Source organism: Fringilla coelebs (genome assembly GCF_963513975.1).
Source record: "Fringilla coelebs genome assembly, chromosome: 3".
NCBI classification, from domain to species: Eukaryota; Metazoa; Chordata; class Aves; order Passeriformes; family Fringillidae; genus Fringilla; species Fringilla coelebs.
The window spans coordinates 92,798,687-92,822,180 of NC_140030.1; the positions used below are offsets into that span (position 1 = coordinate 92,798,687).

The 23,494-nt window shown below is 39.4% G+C and overlaps 1 protein-coding gene across 3 annotated transcripts in view; it reads left to right on the forward strand.

Moving 5' to 3' along the window:
• The window catches only part of RPS6KC1 (ribosomal protein S6 kinase C1), an 85,118-nt gene that overhangs the window by 49,612 nt on the left and 12,012 nt on the right, over positions 1–23,494 (forward strand). For all 3 annotated transcript variants that reach the window (XM_084201900.1, XM_084201898.1, XM_084201899.1), the window contains exons 10-13: positions 6,093–6,140; positions 7,694–7,826; positions 15,761–17,338; positions 17,610–17,699. In XM_084201900.1, coding sequence (XP_084058026.1) covers positions 6,093–6,140; positions 7,694–7,826; positions 15,761–17,338; positions 17,610–17,699 — 1,849 coding nt within the window. The remainder of the gene's footprint in view (positions 1–6,092; positions 6,141–7,693; positions 7,827–15,760; positions 17,339–17,609; positions 17,700–23,494) is intronic.

Consider the following 23,494-nt stretch of genomic DNA (forward strand, 5'->3'; position numbering starts at 1 on the left):
ACCCATGTTTCTCTCTAGCTTCTTTACTGTTTGTCTCACTAAAACTTCTTTTGACTTGAGTGAGATTTGGTAGAGTAATGCAAATTTTGCCCTTGCCTTTAGAAAGAAGAAATTACATCGCTGAATGTTCTTCTGCAGTCTATACTATATGTCTTCTGGCCTTCAGAAAGAAATAAATTATTGAGATATTTTCTTTTAAACCAAGATTATATAAGTTTGTCTTCCTAATTGTTACTAAGTTGCTTAATACATAATTTGTGCCAGGTAATTACTCTGGGATGCCAGTGGCATTTCATATTGTAAAATGCTTTCATTAGTAAAACCTGCCAGATATATTTTCTCGGTTAATATTTCATCATTTGTAATTTATTGGCCAGTTTTTAGTTTACTTCAAGAAAATGGACTTTCCTCTCTGTTACCAACCGGCTCAAAGTATTTAAAAATTCGAATTTGAATATATGCTGCTTCCTTAGCATTTTCATTATTTAAAGCTGCACCATTTGTCTTATAAGTACACTATTGTTCCAAGTCATAGAATATACAGGCTGTAAGTTCCTTAGAATAATGGTTTGAAAGGAGGAATAATTGCAAACTGAAGATAATTCATATTGCACAGGTACAAGGATAAGGAATAATCACATTTTTCATACATATTAGCCAAATGTAATCTCTTTCTGTAACGACAGAGGGAGATGAGTGAGAGTCTGGGTGGTGTAATCTGAAAAGTGACAAGAATAAATCTATGTTAAGTAGATCTTTTAATCCTGGTAGCCTTATGACAGCCAGCACAGCTGAGGAGAGCAGGAGGAATTGCACCCCTGCTCCTGCCCATCAACAGAGCTGTGTCCTGAGTGCAACACCCAGCTGAGCTCCAGCCCTGGCTGAGGGTTTCTTGCAGTCCCAAATACTCGTGCCAGGGATCAGGGGGATGACTTGTCTCATTCCTTGTCATCTGTCACTACAGCATTTTCTGGCTGGTGAGGTAAACACAAGAGAAGAAATCCTAGATGATCATCTGATACATATTCAAGTTTGTAGGACTTTTGCTAGAGTATCTATCCTATGATAAGGGTACATTTGTTTAGCAGATAAGGACCACCTAATAGGTGGCCCACTGGTGACAATATTTACATGATGTGTTTTCAGTGTAAAGCAGCAATTTAATAACAAAATGGAGCTGGTTTTAAAGCAATCCCTTAGCTGTGGTTTGTCTTGGAAACCTTTCTGCTGTCTGATTCTGCAGTAAGAGATCTTATTAAATTTTCTTTAATCAGGCACAAGCTATTTTTCGCTCGTGTTGGTGAACTTAAAGTCACATTTTTGTAAGCTAGTGTGTTGACATGTTTGTTTTGATTAGCATTAAAAGCTGCTCTGGTAAATAAAAAGCACAGGTATGTTCTGGGCTATGGAAGAACAGAAACTAGGAAAAAAATCAGTATTGAGATGCTGGGCAGGGAAGAAGGGGGGGGGGGTAAATCCCATAGAAGGAAGGGGACCTGGGGAGGCAAATGTGTGACAGGATTTGTGCGCTGGTGTTAAAGCCACTGGCAGGAGAGCAGCGCGCTCAGAGCAGCCCTTCCTTCTCCCAGAGCTGTCCCCTGTGCCCTTGGCTGGCTGCTCGCTGGGGTGACTGCTGGTTCACCACGTTCTCTTTTCCTGGTGACTTGCTTGTTGCCTGCCCCTGGGTCTGTGCTCCCCCTTATGCTGACTTCTGCAGTATTCCTTCAGTCTCTTATCTCAGGGCTTTGATGCATATGTTCTGAAGGTGGCCACCGTGACTTTGGGTGGCAGCAGATGGTAAACCTTCAGGCTGCCACCGGCTATACTGGTGTTAAGTTGGAAACTTAACGTTTGATGAAGAATCAGTAGTGCATATGAAAGAGCTTTTACTGCAGAAATATCTTTTAATTAAAAAAAATTAGCATACCGAAACATTTGCTAATTTCTGTGCATTTAGAGGATCTTAAAATTAACTGTTTTCTTAAAGCTAGACTGTGGTTATTTACCAAGCAGGTTTTATTTTATTTTTTTCCAATTAATTGGACCTACTATATTGAATTGAATTGAATTTATTTTCCTCTAAGCTGTTGGGTACACTGTAAATCAAATCTAAGAAGCTAATTTTTTTAAGTAGCTGCTGTCAGCATCAGAATTAACTCTTGACTTAGGAAAGGAAAAAAAATTCGCAAGTAGGAAATCCTATTTGGCATCATGGAGGGGTATTGCTGTCTGCACTTTACTGAGATGCTCTCATGCAGTGCTGCTGTGTTCACTTGATTTTTGGGATGTTCCTGAGAGCTCCAGTGCTTGTACAAAATTAGGATGTCTGTGCTGCTGAAGACACTTATTTACATTAGATATTTATTTGTGGTGATTGCTGTTTGTGTGTCAGTGTTTTTGGCCATGTTGAGGTTGTCATCAGTGCAAAAAAATAGAGAAAGAATGAGTAAGCAACAGAGCTGTAAGAGCCAGCATGATGTGTGGACCTTCATCCATTAGTATCGCAAATAGGATTTTGTCTTGTCTCCTTTTGTGTCACAGTCTAGTTGCTCAGTGCCCAGGAGTGCCCTGCTGTGCCTTCCTGTCCCTCCTCTCTGAGACAGGATGCTGAATGTTACAGCTGGCAGTTCATTGTTGGGAGAAGTTAAATATGACAACTTAGATGGTGAAAGAGGTTCTATCAGCTCTGTGAGCTAGAAGCAGTCTCGGCTAATGCCAGCATCTTTGTGTGAACTGCTCTGGACAATAGCAGAGCTCTGTCCCAGGGAATGCTCTGTGGAATCCTGTTTTGTCCTATCGTGCCTTTAGGGTGAGGACTTGTCACTTTGCATTTTAAAAAGGAACCACTTTTACCACGGGAGGGAAATGTGAAGGAATGCAAACAGGAGACTTGGTGCACTGCTGTCTATGAATTGGCTGTAAAGCATGAGGTGGGGAGTGTAAGTTGGCACCTGGGTCAGTTGTGCCCTTCTGCAGCAGTGTTGTAATGCATCCAAGAGCTGCTGACCTTTCTCGGCTCTGGATTAGTGATAAAAATTCAAGCAAATATGCTCGTGACCCTCTCTTTCCTGGACTTACCCCTTCCTGAAATAGCTTTCTGATAGTGACTTACCCATTCACATTGTCCTTTAATTATTTGGGAGAATCTGGTTAAACCACATCTTCGTAATAATGCATGCAGGCTGCTTTCCCTTGAATCAGGGTTTTGATTTGGTGGGCCCATGTAAAGTCTGCAGTCTGCCAGGGCCAAATGGTCCATCACTACATGAATTTCTGAAGTTACTTCTAAGGATCTTCCTGGGCTTCTTGAAGTCCCTTTTGAAGTAAACGGTCTAGCCAAAGGTTGGTACTGGATCAACAAAGAAATAATTGTCCCTAAAAGGAAGTGCAGCTGTAAATGAGGTGTTAGTCACTCGGGGAAGGTAGGATGCTTGATAGGAAGCAAAAAGAAAGGAGCTGGTTAGTGGGACTGGGTAGTCCATGTATGTAGTTAACCTCAAAGGCACAGGGATGTTAGTTGTTGTTATTGCAGGTATAAAAGTGTAGCTGCTGCTTTGGTGTTGATGCTGCAATATAGCAGATGAAGTTACCCTACAGGGACCTGCTGCCTGCTTTATTGGCCTTGATGGTGGTGCTTCTGTACCTCAACTTACGGGGAGAGGGCTCAGTAATCTCTTCTGTTGCACCATATGCTAATACAGTGCTGATAAGCAAGTGTGAAAAATGAAAGGGAGGAATACATTAATTGTATTTGTGCAATAAGGTATGCTATCAAAGGTAATTATTTCATGACAGTTTTAGTTATAGCAGTTGTTTTATCATGGAATAAAAGATGGCTTTAGGAGCCTTTTATTGGAAAGACAATTGTATCAAATTAGTACCAAATTAGATTTTTGTCTTTATAAAGGTGAGCAAACCCATGAGCAGTTTTTAAATTGGTGTCTTCTACTCTACAAATGAACAAATCCTGTTTGAGGGTTAAAGAAGCTATTATTCTGTCCTTTATGCTGACAGCTTCATTACTGATTGGCCTACTGTTGGTATTAAAAAAATGTTTGGCTCCTTATGATCTTTGTGCATGCAACTATAATATTAATACAGACCACGGAACTGTTCATTAAGAAATGACTTTAAATGAGGTTGATGCTTGTAAATCTGGAGAGATACAGATGTTAAATGCTGCCATTCCTTTTCATATACAGCCGTATGGCTAATAATTTCCAAGTGGCTAAAGCTCTTGTTAGCAAGAGTGCTGGTGTGTTAAGAATGGCCCTATAAATAACTTTAAGAACTGAAGTTGAAGGTGCTTCTTTTAAAGACTATTGTTAACTAAACATTATTGCCAAACAGATGGAAAGCATTCACCAGCCTGATGTTTTTAGGTCTAATTATATTATCGCCAGTCCTGTACGGCTCAGTTGAAGAGGTGTATCCAGAGGCCAATTTATAATCATTTAGCCAACACCTGTTTGGGAGATATTGACAGTCAAAGGGCACATTTAAAAAAAAAATCACATATGTTCTCGTATTTATTGCCTCAATGTGAACAGTGTCTAGTTGCAAACAAACTTGGGAGAAGAGGAAGGAGAGTGATTGTAAACACATACGTGTTTCCAAACCATTTTTATCTTCTTTTGGCACCTTCTTGTAAAGTGGCTTTTATTTTTTCACTTGTTCTGTTGATTTTCTTTGGTTGGTTGGTGTGGTTTTGTGTTTGTCTTTAATTTTAATTTTACACCTTTTGGTTACGCAAGGATAACAAAACCAGTTTTACAGTTGTTAATTATTGAGTTGGTTTTCTCTGTTTCTGGAAACCCTATGTAAGAGGCCTAAAAAAGTTGTTTGGCAAACTCAAAAGACTGGGAATATTTGCCTTTCCTTACCATGCCCTTGAAATGGAAACTGTGTGTCATTCCTTTGTTAAAAGAATCTCAGTAGCACCAACTTCTGTTGATATTTTTCCCCCCCAAAGATACAGAAAAGCTTTTAAAATTGTCTGCAACCCTAGTAAAAGAGGAGGTCTTTGAAATGGGGAAGAGTCTGTGACTTCATTTACTTTGGTGAAATATTGTGAGAGAGAAATGATCAGAAAATACTTCAGTTCTCATGTTTGAGATGCAATGGGGAGAGAAGTAGGTTTTGAATGCTGCCATCCAGAGACAGCAGAGCATGGCTGCATTGCTGCCCCTCACAGCAGGGAGCTGAGGGAGCCTGGGTGCTGTTCTCCTTCTGCCACCTGATGAAGCCTTTCATCAACCTGATGTGTCATTCCTCTGCAAGAACTCTTTGTGGGTGCAAGCTGACTTGATCTTCACTGCTCCTTGTCTGTTCAACCCAGTGTTAGGTAACCCCAGGGCCAGCAAGGGAGAGAAGCCCTTTAGGAGTTTGATTTTGCAGCCCAAATATTTTGCTATAACCGTATGTGAATATTTATAGTGGAAGCTTACAATGTGTGCTGTAAATAAACAAAGAGGGCACACTTGTTCCTAGAGGAGGGTTGAGCTTGTGCTTGTGCTGCTCGTGTGGCTATCTTGCAGCTGGTGCTTTTCAAGCACATCTGTGCTCTTAGGGTTTGAAAACACTTAGTTCCTGAGCAGGGTGACTTGAAGGCGGAGGGCTCCAGCTTTCTAAAGATGCAGTTTCCTAATGTATATACACTTGTATCTTTTTGTTTTGTTTTTAACACATAACCAAATGGAGCTTGCTAAGAGTGTAGGTGCTATTTAGTGCTTCTCTCATTGTTGTGTTTAAAGTGCTTTCAGTAGAGGTGATGCACTGCTAGCAGAGATGCTCTTTGCAGCTGTAGGTGTTCTTGCCTCTGCAGCAAACCCATCCACACTTTTCTCTCTAAATAAATCCTCTCTTTTGTTGTTGTTACCCTAATTTTGGAGAGCTATATCCTCAGTAATTTTTTTTTGCTAAAAAAATAAAAAGAGACTGGTTATCAAGTCTGTATGTTGCAGGGATTTAATTTTTGAATTGATGATATCACTTCTTTTTAAGAGTGTTCAGCATTAGATTTAAGAACCATAACTTGTTTTGTTCTCTTACTCCTGTGAATCCTAAATAAATTCTGATTACTTTTTGCTTAGGTTTTGCTTGTAATGGACACTAGAACACAGCAGACTTTTATATTGAAGGTGAGTAAAATCTTTTATTATATGGCCTCTGAAATTATACCAGCACACAAAGATCAGTTTGTATGTAATTTATAGAGGTATCCCTGCAATATATTGTTGTTATGGTAATACATGTTAAGTGCCCTGGAATTCTTTTTGTCAGTGTTTGGTTGCATTCCTTTCCTTTCTCTCTAACATCCTTAGTGCTCAGATGTGCTGGTTTAGTCACCTGAGATGCTTCTGGTTATTGAGGCCTGTACCTTTGCAGGATTTGGTAAAAAATCACACATTTAGTGTGCTGCTTTAAAACATCTATAAAGCCTTGGTGGCTCAGGGCTTCTGACAAAGGTGAAAATTCTCCTTAATGCAAGCACATTCACTGCGCTTTGTGTTTGGTCTTCTTTAGCTGAGGAATATCCTGCTGTCCAAATTGGGTTCTGGATGAAATGTACAACTGGCCTTCTTCAAATTTGTTTCCTTATGTTTTACATCAATAGTCTGAAATAACTGAGTTTAAGGTTACTAGCCCACTACATGTCTGTACAGTTATTTGGTCAGAGTAAAATTTTTGCATTACTCATTTATGTTTCAGAAAGTGTTCGGATCAAGACCCCAATGTGCTCAGAGCATCTGTGATGCTGAGAATTGGTTTAGTTATGAGTATTGTTTTGGTGGCCATTTACTTTAGGCTCCCCTTGACATGAACTCCACTGCTAATGGCAGGAAGGATGGAAAAAAAGCTGTGTCCCAAACATGAAGCTTTGTTAACATTTTATGACTTTGCTTCAGATCTGGCTTACAACCCACCTTAACTTTGTGCATCAGCCTTTGAAATTGTATGTGCACGATGCAGCAAACCTGTTTGTTTCTCATAAAGGTTCATTTGTGAATATTTTATATTAGAACCTCACATTATCTACTGGCAGATAGGGTAACATTGAATTTCCCATGTAACTGCCTATGTTTATCAATATTGTAATAGGTCACACTATTGACATAATTTTTTTTCTCTTTCTCTCTCCCCTCCCTTCCACCCTCCCACATCAATTTTTTCACTTCTGGCAACTTCATCCCTGCGCTACCTCCCAAAAATCATTGCCTCTCAAGGAGACTAATCCTTTCCTTTCCTTTTTATTGAGGTGGTTGCTGTCTTTAGTAAAGTAAAATGGAAATGTGAGGATTACCTGTGAGGCTAAAGCATTCTTTTGTCTTTAAGACTTGAATTGAATTTTTTTAATAGTGTCTTTTGGTCACGCGCAAAAATAAAATTTTAAAAAAAGGTCACAGGGAAATAACTGAGTGTCATCCTGATGACTTAGTTTGAGAGAGATTCTAATAAAAACATTGACCCATGTAATTGATTTTAATGGCAGCTTTGTGCCATCTTCTGTTCTCTGGAAATGCGCCAGATGCCATCAGCACAGCCTCGGGGGACCGAGGGGCATAGAGCAGCAGATGAGTGGTTTCTCTGAAGCCCAGAGTAACTCGGATAGATTAGTTTGGTTGATAAACACAGAGCACAGCAGGCTCCAAAGGCAACTGAGGGTACAACTGACCTTTTTGTTCTCTGTCAGGGTCTAAGGAAAAGTAGTGAGTGCAGCAGGAGCAGAACGACCATCATCCCCCGCTGCGTGCCCAACATGGTGTGTCTGCACAAGTACATCATCTCCGAGGAGTCTGTCTTCCTTGTGCTGCAGCACGCAGAAGGTTTGTCTCTCCTTTAAGCATATTGTTGAAAAGAGTCAAAGGTTTTCAGTTTTAATCAATGGTGCACTTCATTGTCAAATGAATCTCTCATACATCCAGTTAAAATATTTTAGTGTGGCAGAGAGGTGTCGTGTAAGACACCCCACTCTGTTCCTCTGTCCCTCCCTCTTCCCTTCTCATTCTGCAGTGAAGCTGATTCCTGCTTCAAATAGCCTCAAATCCTGATGTGTTACTTGAGTTGTAGCAGTATTGAAGGCTTCCAACTGTTTATTTTCTACAGGAGAGGGAGTGCTTTGACTACAACAACTATCTGCATTATTTAAAGTTATCTCTCAGAGATAAAGCTACTTTTGTAAACTTTGACTAGTAAATCTTTTTAGCATCTTCTAGTTAAAATGACAAGTATTTCCACAAGAATTTAATAGCGCTGCTAAAAACCATGAGCATTTTCCTGTTGGGTAATATTGCTCTGATCTGGATTTTTAAGAAAATAGCTAGTGGCATCACACAGGAGTTCAAAGCAGAACCACAGAGTTGTGCCTTCAAACTATTTCTAAAATTCCTGTTAAATGTACAGGGAACAGGTGGCACGAAATAATTACATTTTGATTTTTTTTGTCTAACACCTGGATTTAAATATTCCCTAAATGTAATTACCCGTATTTGTTTAGAATGAGTACAGAATATAAATTTTGAGGTTGCTAATAGTTATTTTTTTAGGAAATGTTAATAACTCAGACAGAATGGATGATGTGAAGAAACTAAGCTGACTGATAGAGAAGATAATTTTATTACATTGAATATTATTTCTTTTTTCCCCTAATAACTTAGATTTTGGCTTTTTCATGAACAATTTGTCATATGAGGCCAGTTAAATTTAACTTTGCAACAGGAATGAATGTTTCTGCAATGTGTGACTTGGTTTTGCCATGAGCACTGATGCAGGAAGAAAAGCCTCACATTGCAGTAGTGCCTGATGGTGATCTTGGGAATTTACAGAGCTGCTCTGTACAGTGCAGCTCTTTTTTTAAAGTGTGTATATAATAATAGACACAGTAATTGGGAGATTTTCACCTGAACTGCAATCTCCACATAAGATGTTACATTTTGTTCAGAGAAAAAGTATTTTTAAAAACCCACAACCAAAGTAGCTCCAAACCAAACAAAAAATCCTACCCACGACCCTTGTCAGATGCCAGCTGCCCTTAAGACTAGCATAATTACATAACTTTAAAAAGTTTTCCTAATATTTTTGCAGTTTATGAAGTCCTACAGTTTTGCTCTTCTCTTTAGGAAGGATGTTCTTCCTTGAGACAGTTGGAAAAGTGAGTGGAGTAGTAATGGAATTTTGTGGGAGAAGCGGTCAGATGTAAGAACAAAAGTTTTAAGGAAGGCCTAATGTGAGCAGCTGACAAAGACAATCTTCTGGAAGTGTTAATTTTGTTATGATAACAATAAGAAAAATAGAGACATGGCACGATCAGAGCTCTTTCATTTTCATGAACCTGCTGTCTGGGCTCAGAACATGCAAAGGGAAAGGAAGAGTGATATGTTCTGCTGCAAAGAGGGGTAGCTGGGGTACGCAGTGATGAGTAAATTGCCTGAGAGTGTATTCAATAAGCGTATTGGAGATGTAGGGCCTGATTCCAAATCCCAAACTGGGGCAATGGCCACTGCTCCTCACCCTGCTGTGACACTGATGCTGGAAAGAGATTCAGGAAAAAGGCTTCTAACTCTGTCTGAATAAAGTATAAATAAAAATAGGGCTAAAGTTATGCTGCGCTGTATGCAGACTAGTTTTGCTCACCCCACTGATGATGGTCTTGATCAGATCAGTCTTATGTTAGTAGTACTCATTCTTTAAATTACAAGGAAAATAACACCAGGAATCCCTATAGAAAAACCTATCTTAAAATGTTGTCCATCTCAGACTAGACATGAATAGAGAAGGTGCTTGTAGTTGATGTTGGGAAAGGATAAAAATTTCTAAGATGGTACTTTTTAAGTAATAGCCTCTTGAAATTTTATTTAATGACTTGTGAATGCTCTAAATATTCATACTCCAAGTAATTCTAGTAAGCAGTAATATTGTGCCAGTCAAATTTGTAAGTGGTGCTGATTTATGATGTTAGGTATGTTAGCTACACCATTGTGAGTTTGAAGGGTAAAATACTAATTAAATGGGTAGCGGCTCATATTGTAGCAAATTCAGAGGTTTTAATGTTATGAATGGACAATATATGTTTGCTAAGCTGCTCACTGTTTCCTGTTCATGGTAGATTTTAACTATATTATTAAGAGCAGCACTGTTAGGTTTTGTGTGGAATTCTGCAAGCTTGCCCACAGATTCAAGAGGAAGACCTTGGTTGGTCGGTTGTTTTGGTAAATCATGATGGTGTAACATGCCTAGAGTTGGTGAGTGAGGTCTTGGGTTCTTTTAGAGATTTTTCTCCCCTCCACAGTGACAGGCTTCAAGGATGCATCAGAAGCACAAAAGTCCATAAAGTTATCTTGTAGCTTTTTTGGAAAGCACTTGCCAAGTTCTAGTGTGGGAGAGAGCCAATCTGATGTTAATAAGGCCTCGCTTCTTCCTGGCACTACTAACAACTGAAATTTTAGAAACAGATGCTTCAAAATAGGCTGGGGGGCTTCCATGGGACATCAAAGTTTAAGTGGCTGTTAGAAGCTGTCAAATCTCTTTAAGCATAAACAAGCTGGAGTTCCTATCAATCTGGAGAGCACTCAAGAAACTTCCTGCTGAAGAGGCTTGCCGCACGCAGCAATTGATAGACAACACCACGGCAGCGCTCTGGCTTGCAAAGCTGGGGATTTGTTGTTAGGAGAGGAGATAATGCTAGCTGTAAATATTTGACAGCAATCAGGAAATGTAGGGAAGGTGATACGCTCCTTGGCAAGTGACTTTTTCAGGAGGCTGCTTTGGAATAGTAGCTTTTGCTCCAAGTGCATTGGAGCTTTGCCTAAACTAGCAAACTTTGCAGCAGAGATTCACCAGCAGCGCTGGAAATACAGGACTGCAAATGCAGGACTCTGGTGCTTGTAACTACTGTCATGTTGGAGATTAGGCAGGAGCTCAGCTTCCTGTTCTTCTGGAGCTGCAGCTCCACTGTGCCTGCCTTTGGGATGCTGTGGAATATTGTTGTTGTGCCATGGCAGTGCCTGTGTGTCTGCTTTGCTTTTGGCCTAGGAACCGTGCAAGCCCCATTTTTTGTAGCCATTGCACTAGCATGGTGAAGTTTACCGGTAGGCATGTCTCTGTTCAAAAGGAGGACAGTGATTCTTTGGAAACCATGAAGCTGTTCCTTTTCCAGCAGGGAAGGCTATTAATTCTCATGAGGTGCATGGTTAGGATTGGAAGTCCTGGGCATTCACAAATCCTTATGCAGTGAGGTAGAGAGTTGGGCCCAGTTTTGGAGAATAATTCAAGCATATGTCTTTCAGTACTGTGTTTTTCTTCCCTATCACATTACAATTATTTGGAAGCCTGGGTTGTTCACTTTGAGATTTCCTAAATACAGTGACTGCTGCACTCTTAGCTGCATTCCAGTTCTGTGAGAATTGCAGTACTTCATCCTTGGGAATAATCTCATGGGCCAAGCTAGCAGAAGCTATTGATTTATTTTGGAATATGTCTCCTTAGTCAGCCAGTCTTTCAGGATGTGAAGCTGAAATGGGAAGTGTCTGATCACTGGGTAAGGAAGACTCCAACTGGTCATGAATTTTTCTTGTCAGCTTGAACCAAAAAAACCATGTTTATGAGACAAATTTGCTGATCTGTTAGGTTGTGTTTTATTCTGTCTTATGTAATATATAGTCTCTGTATTTTCTTTTTGGTGTTCCTACATCAAGTGCTATTAATAAAATAGCTGCAGAAATGTTTGAAAGAATATAAAAAAATTCTAGTCAGCTTCATCACTTGGTCACTTTATGCTGAATTTCCTGTTGATTGTTTTGAACACTAACTTTTTAGATTCTGCCTTTAGAAGCAAAGGTATGAGCTCCAGAATACTGGAAATGTGGTTAAGTATGGCACTGCTAATAAGAAATTTTTCATTGAATAACTGCAGAAGAATGGGGAACTTGATGATTTTCATGTGCTTATAAAATCAGAAAGACTGAACTAGGCTGGCTGTAGAATCAGTTCATGGTAGAAGAAAACAAACATAATAATTAGTTATGTTAATAATAGAGTTCTGAAATTGCATTAAACACTAATAAACTTTAGCTTAATACTGTAGCTTTTATAGTTATTTAGTCTGTTGGACTATTTGACAGTGACTGAAGCTTACTAGTTTGGATTGATTTCTGAAATTTTAGTTTTTATAGATTCCTGATACTGTATTAGCATGGTTTGCTAATGGGTTTTCTTGATCTTACACAACACATGGGGAGAGGGGGAAAGATTATTAGTATGTCATTCATAAAGGCATAATTACATACGCAGATACAAATATCACTTTTGTTTGACCCTGGATTGAATGTTTTCAAAAAGGAATGAAATTGTTGTTTTTCACTATAGAACACAATTATTGCATGGCATTTATTTACGTATTTCCACTTGACCAGGAGGCCAGTCTTGAAATATTTGTATGTTAACATATTTGGACATAATTTTTGTTTTGGTTTGTTTACTTGTGTTTAACTCTTAAGTTGAAGTTGCAGTAAGTAGTCATTTCCAGTGTGGCTTTTAAATACAAGTCATGAATAATGAACAACTTCTTTTTGAAAACCTAAGATAATAGATTTGCAAAAACAAATCAATTGTTGCAGTTCTCCCTGTTTTCACAAGTGAACAGTGGTGAATTCTTGAACACTGTAAAAATAAAGAGATTTCTTTTTTGTCTTTTGCAATTTTTATGTTTACTGAACCTCTCAAATCTGCCAGTGATTTTTCCGTGGATTTTTGAAGTATTGATCCCATGTCTCTTTTTCCTTAATCTTTCTTGGGTCTCCCTTAAGCTGCAGTAATCCAAGTAGAAGCCCAAATCCAGTGGAGGTTGCATGAAATCTTGCATGAAGTGAGGCAGAGGGAGCAGAAGACAGGAGTTGTCCTGAGAGCAGCCGAACTTGTCAATAGGTGAAAAACTTTAGTTGTACAAGGATAATTCTTGCATTCTTCATATTATGGGCAGCCCAGCCCCTTCTTATCTTAGTGTAGGGGTACAAAACATTTGGGTCAGAGAGAGCTGTTCAGGTGTCACATGTAAAAGCACACCTGGTGTCCAGTAATGACACAGGAAAAAGATGTGACAAGAGAGCACAGGAAGAAGGTTTTGAGCTTTCTGTCTCCCTGGGTCAAAGCTCAAGGCAGGCCTCTGTTAGACCTTTCCTTACAACTTCCTGCAGAGGAAGCGCTGATGGTGCTCATACTTGCATTAAAGCCGTACCTGGAGGCTGAGGTGGTGTTGTACCAGGCGCTTTCTAAAGCTCCAAAAGTCTTATGTGAGTCTTCATGGGTCATGGTCTGTGAACATGCTTTGATACCTGAGGTTTGTGTTTTCAGAATAAATTTGTGACTAAACACTGGTTATATGTAGATGAAAATATTTAGCTTGTACTAATTAATCTTAATGCAGGTGGCATGGGGAGACTATATAATTTTTTTATTAAATAGTGTGTTTTATTAAATGCAGTAGGTGGTTCTCAAATTAGATTTTATTGTTTGGTATGAAATGGACATGAATAATTCCATGCCTAGTTAATAAACTGGGCAAAGTTATTTTCTTAAAAATAAATTATTATAAAAATAATTATTTTATTAAACTGGGCAAAGTACTTCAAGTAATTTAATTGAAGCTTTAAAGGAAATTAATTGTGATGTATAAAAATGTGAAAAAGAAGATAGACTCTCACATACGTAAAAATTATGTACATTCTCACTCTCTTTCTTATTCACTTTTCTGTTTTATTTATTTCCCTGCCATTTCATAGCAAAAATATGAATAAATGTAGAAGTATAACATGGGATGGATAACTCTTATTTTCACCAAATCAGCTGCAGACCAGTAATCCTGAAGTGCTGTGCAAGCTGCAGGGCTCCGAGGGCAGGCTGTCTTTGCCCTGCTCTGCTGCTGTGTGACCTGTTGTGTTTAAAGCAAGCGGCCTCACCTGAGAGCCTGCAGGGGCTCCCTGCATCTCACAGGGCTGAAATCCTCCTCCTGAGGCAGCTCTGGCAGGGCCTGGGGTCACTTGTGCCCAGGCAGGCTGGGAGTCAGTCCCTGCCCTGCCTCTCTGGGCTGGGGGGCTGCAGCTCTGCTGGGAGGGACCCAGGGCTGTGCCTCGCTGCTGTGGCAGGGCACACTCTGCGTGCGTAGTTTGAATGCAGCTCTGGGTAAGAATTCAAAGTGCTTGTGTTTACAGTGGTCAGTATAGCAGTTCTTGTTCCTTTCTCTGTGAGCATTGCTTCCCTTTGCTCTTCTTGTTTTACCTGGCGTCCTTCTCACCGCATTCTAGAAGGTGGCAAGGGTCACCCTGACCCGGTGCTAACTCTGTTTGTACTTAGGGCAGAAACAGGATGATTAACAGACCTAAATTTTCATTTTTACCATTGGATTCAAGCTGTTAGAATTCCCTTTTAGTGTTTTTAATATACTTACTTTCACCTCAACCAGTGAGATATTTTTTCCCCTTGAAAAACAAGTCTTGTCTTAGCCAGGGGGATGGAGGGCAGGAAAACTTCACATTATATTATTCAAATTAATTTTTTAAAGTGTCAAGGTTTTTCTGTCTTTGATAAGTTTTATTTGAAATACCTGGGAGTATAGAAAATCTGTTCCTAGGCAATGATAAATAGTTTCTTCTTTTATTGTACTTTTTAAAGGAATTTTGCCTGATAAAGAGAGTGTTAAAAAAACCCCAAACTATTAAAGAATGTATTTTGGAAAAGTATAAAACTCTGTTTTATCCAAATAAGTAACAAAAACCCAACAAAAACCCCACCAACTTTGCAGATGCCCAGTGGGATGGATACTTATTTTGTCTTTTGCAAAGATTTTGTTCAAACTCCTGCATTTTCCAGAATTTCTGTACAGTCTTTGAAGCTGAAATGTCTTGACATTGCATTTCTCCCTAAGTTATCAAAGGAGACTTGCTAGCTTTAAGCCAAATTCTTTGGCACATACAAGAGGTACAGTAACTTCCTGATTTATTTTGTTAAAATTACATTTTGAAGTTGGTGAGCTTTTTTAATATGTGCAGCATTTGGAAACAAAAAGAGTCCTGGTTTGTATTTTTAAAATGTAACTTATTTTTGGAGATACCACTTTCTTAGATGCTGTGAAGGAGCTGTTTGCCTGTGTAACTTAAAGTATTGATAAATCCTTGTGTGGTGCAGCAAAGCATAAAAACCTTTTTTTGAATTCTAAAGTAAATAGAAGAAATATATCAATATTTAACTAAAATCCCCAACTTCTTCAAAGACAGACACAGACCCTTAAAATACTGCTAGTATGGTAATTTCCCTTACTGAACTTGCTGTTTAGTTTTCAGTCCATTTCCACTAATGTTGCTGATGAGTTTAGAGCTGTGGTACAGAATTATTCAGTGTGGGCAAAGGTGGTGATAGGCACTAAACAATTTGATCTTCCCTAGTTTTTGCTTCTTTTGAGGCAGCAGGTGGAGAGTAGTGACCACCTTGCAACTTGAGACACACTCTGAAATGAGACTTTACTGAAGTTTAAAAAAAAAAGCAGCAGCTTAATCTCAGATGCAGCTCTTTAAATATTTATGTAATAATACAAATCTACGTGAAAGGCAAGTTGTGGTCCCTGTAATTATTTCCTGCTGGGGTAGCACATCCAAATAACTCCGTGGACATAAGGGTATAGTGACAGTGAAGATATTTTCCTGTTTCATAAAAATATTTCTATTTTGAGTGAAATTAAGAGATCCCCTCCCTTTTTGCTTTTTTTTTTCAGGAGGGAAACTGTGGTCTTATGTCAGTAAATTCCTAAACAGAAGTCCTGAAGAGAGCTTTGAAATTCCTGAAGCCAGAACGTCCAGTTCAACTAAAATTTACCTGGAGCAACCAACACCTACTCCTAAAGAAACTGGTAGCAGCACTGATTCCAGAGAAAGCTATGGGGAGAGCATGCTGAAGGTGGTCCCACTGAGGAGCAGCCTGACACCAAGCTCTCAGGATGACAGCAGCACTCAGGAAGATGGTCAGGAGAGTTCCAAGTGGATGGACTCAGCATCCAGCTCAGAAGAAGAGTGCACCACTAGTTATTTAACGTTGTGCAATGAATACGGGCAGGAAAAAATTGACTCTGGCTCCCTAAGTGAGGAACCAGTGGCTAAAGCAGAGAGTGAAGGGCTGCATACCAAAGAGAGGAGTTCCTTGCAGAGGTGCAATGTTGTTGGCAGTGACAGCTTCACCTCCCAGATTGCACCTCAGGAACGAAAGCTGTTCATCGACGATGCTGAGTCAGAAATAACCAGCCCTACTAGGATACTGGACTCGTTAACTAGATCCAAAAACAGCCCCATGGAGCTCTTCAGGATAGACAGCAAAGATAGCACTAGTGAGCTCCTGGGGCTTGAGTTTGGAGAAAAGTTGTATAATCTGAAATCAGAGCCCTTAAAGCCGTTGTTTTCTGTTCCAGATCATGACAGAAGCTTGGATGCCCTGGAGAGCAAAATGGGTGTGAAAGCTCACGACACTGTGAGCAGGGGTTCAAATGACTCTGTGCCAGTCATCTCCTTTAAGGATGCTGCTTTTGATGATGTGAATAGCATTGATGAAGGAAGGCCTGATCTCCTAATAAACTTACCAGGCATGTCTGATGAAACAGAGGAGCCAACTGTGTCAAGGCCAGCAAAGTTTACAAAATCTGATAGGGACATGTCAGAAGTAAAGTTGTTAGAAACACCTGATGTCTTGCAATTAAATAATTCTACAGAGCCATGCAAAGCATTTGATCAAGAGGCAAATCATGTGGCACCAGAAGTGGGTGATCCTGCCCACAAGGAAGCAAATGAGCAAAGCGGTGTCACTCAGGGAGCTCTTGGGACGCTCTTTTCTTCTGACCAAGAGGTAGGTGCTTCAGAAGATGGGGCTTTATTCCAAGAGCTTGGGGCCTGCTCCTTAAACATGGCAAGCAAAGAAGAAAGTTCATGTGGTTCCAACCCGCTCTCAGGTGCTCCAGAGGTTGGCCTGGACGCAGATGTGCTAAGGAATGAAGGAGTGTCGCTGTTTTCCAATCAAACTGAAGACGGCAGGAAAGAAGAGGCAGACTCAGCTATGTCACCAGCAGCTGAAAGTAAAAAGACTGCACCAGCAAAGGAAGACAAAATAGCAGGAGCAGGGCAGAAGGAAATACATCAAATTTTTCAGGACCTCGACGAGAGATTAGCGCTAACCTCCAGGTTTAATATCCCAGAGGATTGCATTCAAAGATGGGCAGCTGAAATGGTGGTAGCCCTTGATGCTTTACATAGAGAAGGAATTGTGTGCCGCGATTTGAACCCAAACAACATCTTATTGAATGATAGAGGTCAGGAACTTTTGCAAATGCATTTCTTTTTATTCGCTGTTGCTTCCAATTAACTGAGTAGGCGTTTTATCTTGTAATTAGTATCTTCATTTCCTGTCTAGAGCTTCATTATCAGTGCAGCAAATTCACCCCCAGTAATAGCTTCTAGTACTTAATGATGCCATTATTCTTAATGATACTGTTTTTAGCTACAAAAGGAGTAATTACAGTTCACTTCTGCAGAAAATGGAAGGGAAAAATGTTTTGATTTCTCCTGTCGTTTTGTTTTTAGGACACATTCAGCTAACGTATTTTAGCAGGTGGAGGGAGGTTGAAGATTCCTGTGACAACGATGCCATAGAGAGAATGTACTGTGCCCCAGGTTAGAGCAATCGCCTACAATGTTTCACTCGAAAAGTAGATTAGCAGCTTTCATTTTCTCGTGTAGTCTCTGTAGCATACAGTTTGAGATCATGCAATATCTGAGTTTTCTTTGCTTCTTTTCCTTAATGTCTTAAAAAGCTACAGGGCTCATAACTGCTTTATTGTTGAACTGTGGTGGTGTTTGTTATGTCATTTCCATAACATGTAATTGTACTGAATGTCTTGTTTAAGCAAGTTAGGAATGTTCTGTTTTCTTCCAGTTATTTCCTGTGTGTAAGTACATCTTGGTAAATGAAAAGAGCAAATGAGGCTGAAAAAGTGGCACTGAGACCCTTAAAAATACAAAAATTTATACATGCAAAGGACATGGATGGTGGGGGTAGAGAACCACAGAGGTTTGAAAAATACAACCCTAATAGGCTCAGAGATGCCTCTGACATTTTTGATGAGCTACAGTGGGCTTTGAAATAGTTTAGAGAGCTCTTTCCTTAGAAACGCTTTCATCAATCATGAGGGCGATAAAATCAATATCTCTTGGGATCTTATAGCAAGGATGGCACTTGAAACTGAGCCCTCCCTCTTTTCCTTTTTCCAATTTATTTTCTGCTTATATAGTGGGCTGTGATTTTTGGCAGTGACAGCCAAAAATCAGGTGTTTCACGTACAGCTTCATATTTAAAAAAAATCATAGTTAACTTATAAAACCTATGTTTAGAATTGAAATTACTACGTTTTCATTCCGACCTTGAAATGCCAACATCACTTTCTGCAGAGTGCATGGTGTGGCCAGGCAACTTGGCATGCAGGTAGTCCTCAAATGTGGGTCTGCAAATGTGCTTAGAAGAATTTAGAATAAGAGTTACCAGCCATGGAAGTTCTGAATTTAGTTTGGCATCAGGTGTTTCTTCTGTGTTTTTGTTCTTCAAGTGAAATGCAGCAAGGAACTGCCTCTGTGAATAAAGGTGGTAGAGTCTCAACAAACTTTGAATGTCAGCTTCTTGAGAAAAATGAAAAACAAAATCCTTTCTATGCAAGTCAAAAGGGCAGGTATCACAGAAAATAATTCTTTTCACCTATCAAAGTAAATCCAACACCTTCGTTCTACCCTCGTGCCACTTTTATTCAAGAACGAGCTAATTGGGGAATCCCAGCAATTACTGTGTTTGTTAAATAGATGGCTGTCCTGGTTGCCAACATGTGTGACAACCTGTTAGAGAGAGGTGTTTTCCTGCCTCCCTAACGCAGCTGCGAACAGAGCGCTCCCCAGTCGAGTTCTAGCAAAGATGGAAGTGCAGCCTTTTCCCACCCTGTCATCATTAATGAGCTGTGAAAGTCAAAGCTTAATTTTTTTGTACTTTAATGAGGATCCAAAGAGAGGTGCTTTTTGCCCCCTAAGCCCCAACCAGCTAACTCCTGCAGTAATTAAGTGTTTAGGGAGCAGTTGAAATAATATTTAGAAGTCCCCGAATGCAAGAATAAAGTTTTCCACACCGTCATTATTTCCACTTCACAGCACAGGTGTGGTACCCATCCGGGCTTTTTTTTTGCTGAAGTTGCCCTCCCCTCTCTGCCCTCTCTGCCCTACCCCAGGCAGTATTTGCTTTGTGTGTCTGCAAGGTGAGGATTTGCAAATGCAAGTATTAGATGTATTCAAGGTGGACGAATTGGTACTGCTCCGTGATTCTTGCCTTTCAGATTTCTTGATCTTAATGTCACCTCTGTGAAGCATGCTTGTACTTTAGTGTAGCTGTTGCAAGTTAATTTTTAGTGGGAGAGTAATACTTGGTATAATTTAGCAGCACAAAATATGTTTTGGAGTCAAGTGTCATTCTTTTACGAGGAATGATTCAGTAATGGTGTAGCTGTGTCCACAGCAGCTTTCTTAGGGCTACTGCTGCTGGTAAATGTTGTTTTAGAACTTTTGACCAGTGTTAAAAGAAATAATCATATTAATAAGCTTTCTCTAGGTTCCAATATTACAGGGGACAAAAAAGCTTCATTGGGATGATATTTTTTTTTCATTTTGAGGAGTTTACTATGTCCCAGAACCCCTTTATCATGAAAGCATTGCTCTTCAAGCTGCTTCTTGGAATATGGATTTTGAAATTATATTTATCCTTCAGTTCAGTACACTAGGAACAACTTTTGAAGTTTTACTATTACTTTTTCTTTTTAATATAAGTGTTTCTCACCACTTGATTTTGCTTTTTTTTTTTCCTTGAGGGAAATGCTGTAGTTGTGTAGAAGTGAACAATTATCTTCACAAATTTTTATCAGTTCTTATGATTTCTTACTGTAATAAAACACAGTGTCTAAAATAAGTGACTCAAAGTGAGTCTTTATCTCATTTTGAATTTTCCTGGTGTTTTCAGGATTATGTGCTGTGTTGCCCTGCCTCTGGGTAGTCAGCCTTCCTTCTCCTTTTCTCTCCTGCTGAAGGATGCAGTGAAACTTTGCTTGCAAAAATTTTGTGTTTGGCTTGCTGTGTGCTTTTAACAGAATTTGAGATAGAATAGGATAGGTTTGGATATGATAATTTGTGTTCTACCTGATTTCAACAATTTAGTGCGTCTTTCAACGTATGCAAGAAAGGGAAGGTGTCTATCAATAAACCTTGCTTTTTAGGGTCTGCTGTTGGAGACCGAGAACAGATGAGTTTAGGGCTGCAGTTTTTTTCTGCATTGATTTTTGAGGAGCACATTTTGGAGGCAGAAAAAGGGGAGGCTGAACGTGAAATTTAAACACATTGCAGGATATCTTCAGTTTAAAACAGGTAGGAAATTGTATTGAGAGTTACATGAAAATTTCAAACATATTTGAAACAGTTGTGTCTTTTCGGTTGTTGAGGTTTCAGATGTTGCTTTTCTACAGTGTAAGTTATAAAGTGATTTGCAGTGAAGTGCATGAAGATGTATTTAAATCTTAAGCTGTTTTATTTGTTGAAGAAAAACGTGAAGTCTAAATTCTACAATTTATATATTGAAAACTAATTGCTGGATGGGTTAGGATAGTAATGTATTAGTGTGGAAGCTTTGCAGAGCCAAGGGAGAATAGAGGTCCACCTGTGTGAAACTTGCTGGTGGGATGTAGGATTTTGTGTTTAAGGCTTTCTGTGCACCAGTGTAACCTTGCATTAAGGTGAAGCGAGGCAGTGTGGGCACAGCAGCAGTGATCAGATCCCTGCCCTGGTGAAGCACAGGGGTTGTTCAGCTCCTGTTGTCCTAGGAGAGGTGGAGAGGCAATTTAACTGCATATGTCAAAGACATTATGCAGCGCATATATAAAATAACAGAACAACTGCAACGATTATAAATGCAGAAGTGCCAAAAAGACGAGGGAAGGGACAGTTTAAAAAGCTGCATGGCCCTCCCTGCGAGCAGTAGAATTAGTTCTGTGTGAAATAGCGGTGGTGGTTTTGCATCCTGCGCAAGTTGCGAGCAGAGCTGCAGGTCTGTTGCAGGAGCGGCACTTCCCCGCTGCCGACGGGAGGTGGCATTGTACCATTAATGGATGCTGCTGTCGCTCTGGCTGCCCCTCATTTGCTTAACTTCTCCTTAGAGCGGGAGACGGAAGATGCGGCTCATTTGTAATGATTTGCGCATCAAGAATTGTGCTTGTAAGCTCGTGGTGTGTTACGGTGCTGCTGAATCTGTTGGTGTGGCCGGGTTATTCTTTACTGCTGAATAATTTTGCTCAATTTAAAAAAACCCAAAAGTTCCTGAACCAGCTCTGGCACCAACAAAGCTGTCTGCAAATGCTAAAAGTAGTGTCTGTGCTATACTTTGATTAATGCCCAAACTAAATCTTTGCTGTTCACCTATGATAAGTCAAATGTTGTTTCTCTAATTCACAAGGGAAATATTAGATTATAAATCATACTGTATAAACTCAACACCACTTCAAATAAAACTGTGGGAGGTTTGGCTAAGAATGACCTATCTGCTTTTAAAGAAGAAATTAAGCACTTGTAAGTGAGAATTTCTGCTGTGTTAATATGGCTAAGGTGACTATAGTGAGGTTTATGTGTTTTGTTTCCTTTAACTTTCCTCCTTTTATAGTAATTTTGTTTTCTGAACATTTTTAAAGTGCGCTGAGCAGCTGATGTCTGAATACAAAGTTATTAGCAGATCAGATGAGAATGATTCACTTCTGTTTAAACAGCCCTTTGCTCTCCATGCCCCCTGAGAACTCTTATCACATATTTGTCCAAAAAATCCCCACGAAAACTAACAAAAAATCCCTTGCTTTATCCACCTGCCTGGTGGCTGATAGTATCAGCAATGTATCTCTTTATCTCCTGGTTAATGTGCCTTGGTATTCTGAAGGGGGGAAAATTCCAGTAACAGATTCAATTTACAGGGACAGAAACTTGAGCAAATGCCAGCCTAGCAGGGGGGCCATTATTCTGCTCTATAAATAAGTTTAAAAAAGAAACACACACACACACAAAAACCTGTGAATCAACATGTTTTTGTCTAATTGAGAGAAAAGCAAGATAGATGAATTTTGAAATGCAAATTATCACCTTCTGTTATTTTAAGTATTGGTTTTGCCAACATTGTGATCTTAAATATAAAGAGTTGTTAACTTTTAAATACAGTAATAATTGTATTCCATTCTTGACAGTTACAATTTAAAAAATAAAATTGGTAACTTTTTTTAAAAAGACATTCTCAATATAATACCTGTGAGAAAGACAGAATTGTCTACAGCCATTGCCTAGTCAAGGCTGTCTTCGGGTAAAGCAGATTTAAGTTGAGGATTTTCTCATGAAGAGAAATCTTTAAGGTACTTTTTCAGTCTAACCTGTGAAGTGTCATGTTGTAGAAGCAGCTTGCTGGTCTGACATCTTGTGTAAATATGATGTGTGAATGAGATGTTTTATTTACACTCCCTGAGTTCTTGTTCCAACAGCGGGGATGCTTTCTGATGCATCCCTGTAGTGTTTTTGGAGGATGAGGTTTCAGAATTGGGCTGCCTTTAGAGTCTTTTTTCTTTCTTGTTTAAACAAGTTTTCACCAGACTGTGTTTACTAAAAACTGGAGATTTGCTGCTTGCGATCCTAAAGCCAAAGGGAGCTTAGCTTCCTAGAAAATGTAAGTCGGAAACTGGCCATCAGTAATGCATCATATTATTCTGAGGCTTTCATAAGCTGTGTGCTATAATCAAGTCTTATTTACACAAAGTAGCATTCACAGAAGCCTACAAATAAATATGTGGTAAATTTGGTTTTACGTAACCTGCTGTTACTTGTGCACAGTGCAAAACCTAAGCAAAAAGAAGGCATTGTGTGTAAAGGATTTTGTCCCCAAAGAGAAGACAAAAATGTTTCAATGGGCAACCTGATTTTTGTACTCCCAAATAAAGATGCCACTTTTGCTCTTAAACAATTGAAAATACAGATGCAAAGTGCAGCTGGTCACCTAAAATAGATGGCGTGAAAATAAAAATTGCTAGTTGATATTATTAGCCTGCATGCTATAATTTTTATTTACTGAATAAGGAAAAAGATTATTTGCCTCTGTTTACCAAATAGACATTTGATGCAGAAAAACCTGCATATTATTTGTGTATGTGTTTTTCAGTAGGAGTTTGCAGGCACTCATTAAATCTGCTATTCTGTATTATAGTAATTTAATTTGAGTAGATTGTAAGAAGCAAAATAACTGTGGTAGATTAAAGTGCCATTGACCCTGAGATGTGTCGAGGGGTGGGCTGGTCTCGTATTTATAGTGTAAGACTGGACTTCCTGCTTTTTACCTCTAACTCTGTCCTAGATTTTTGTGTGCATTA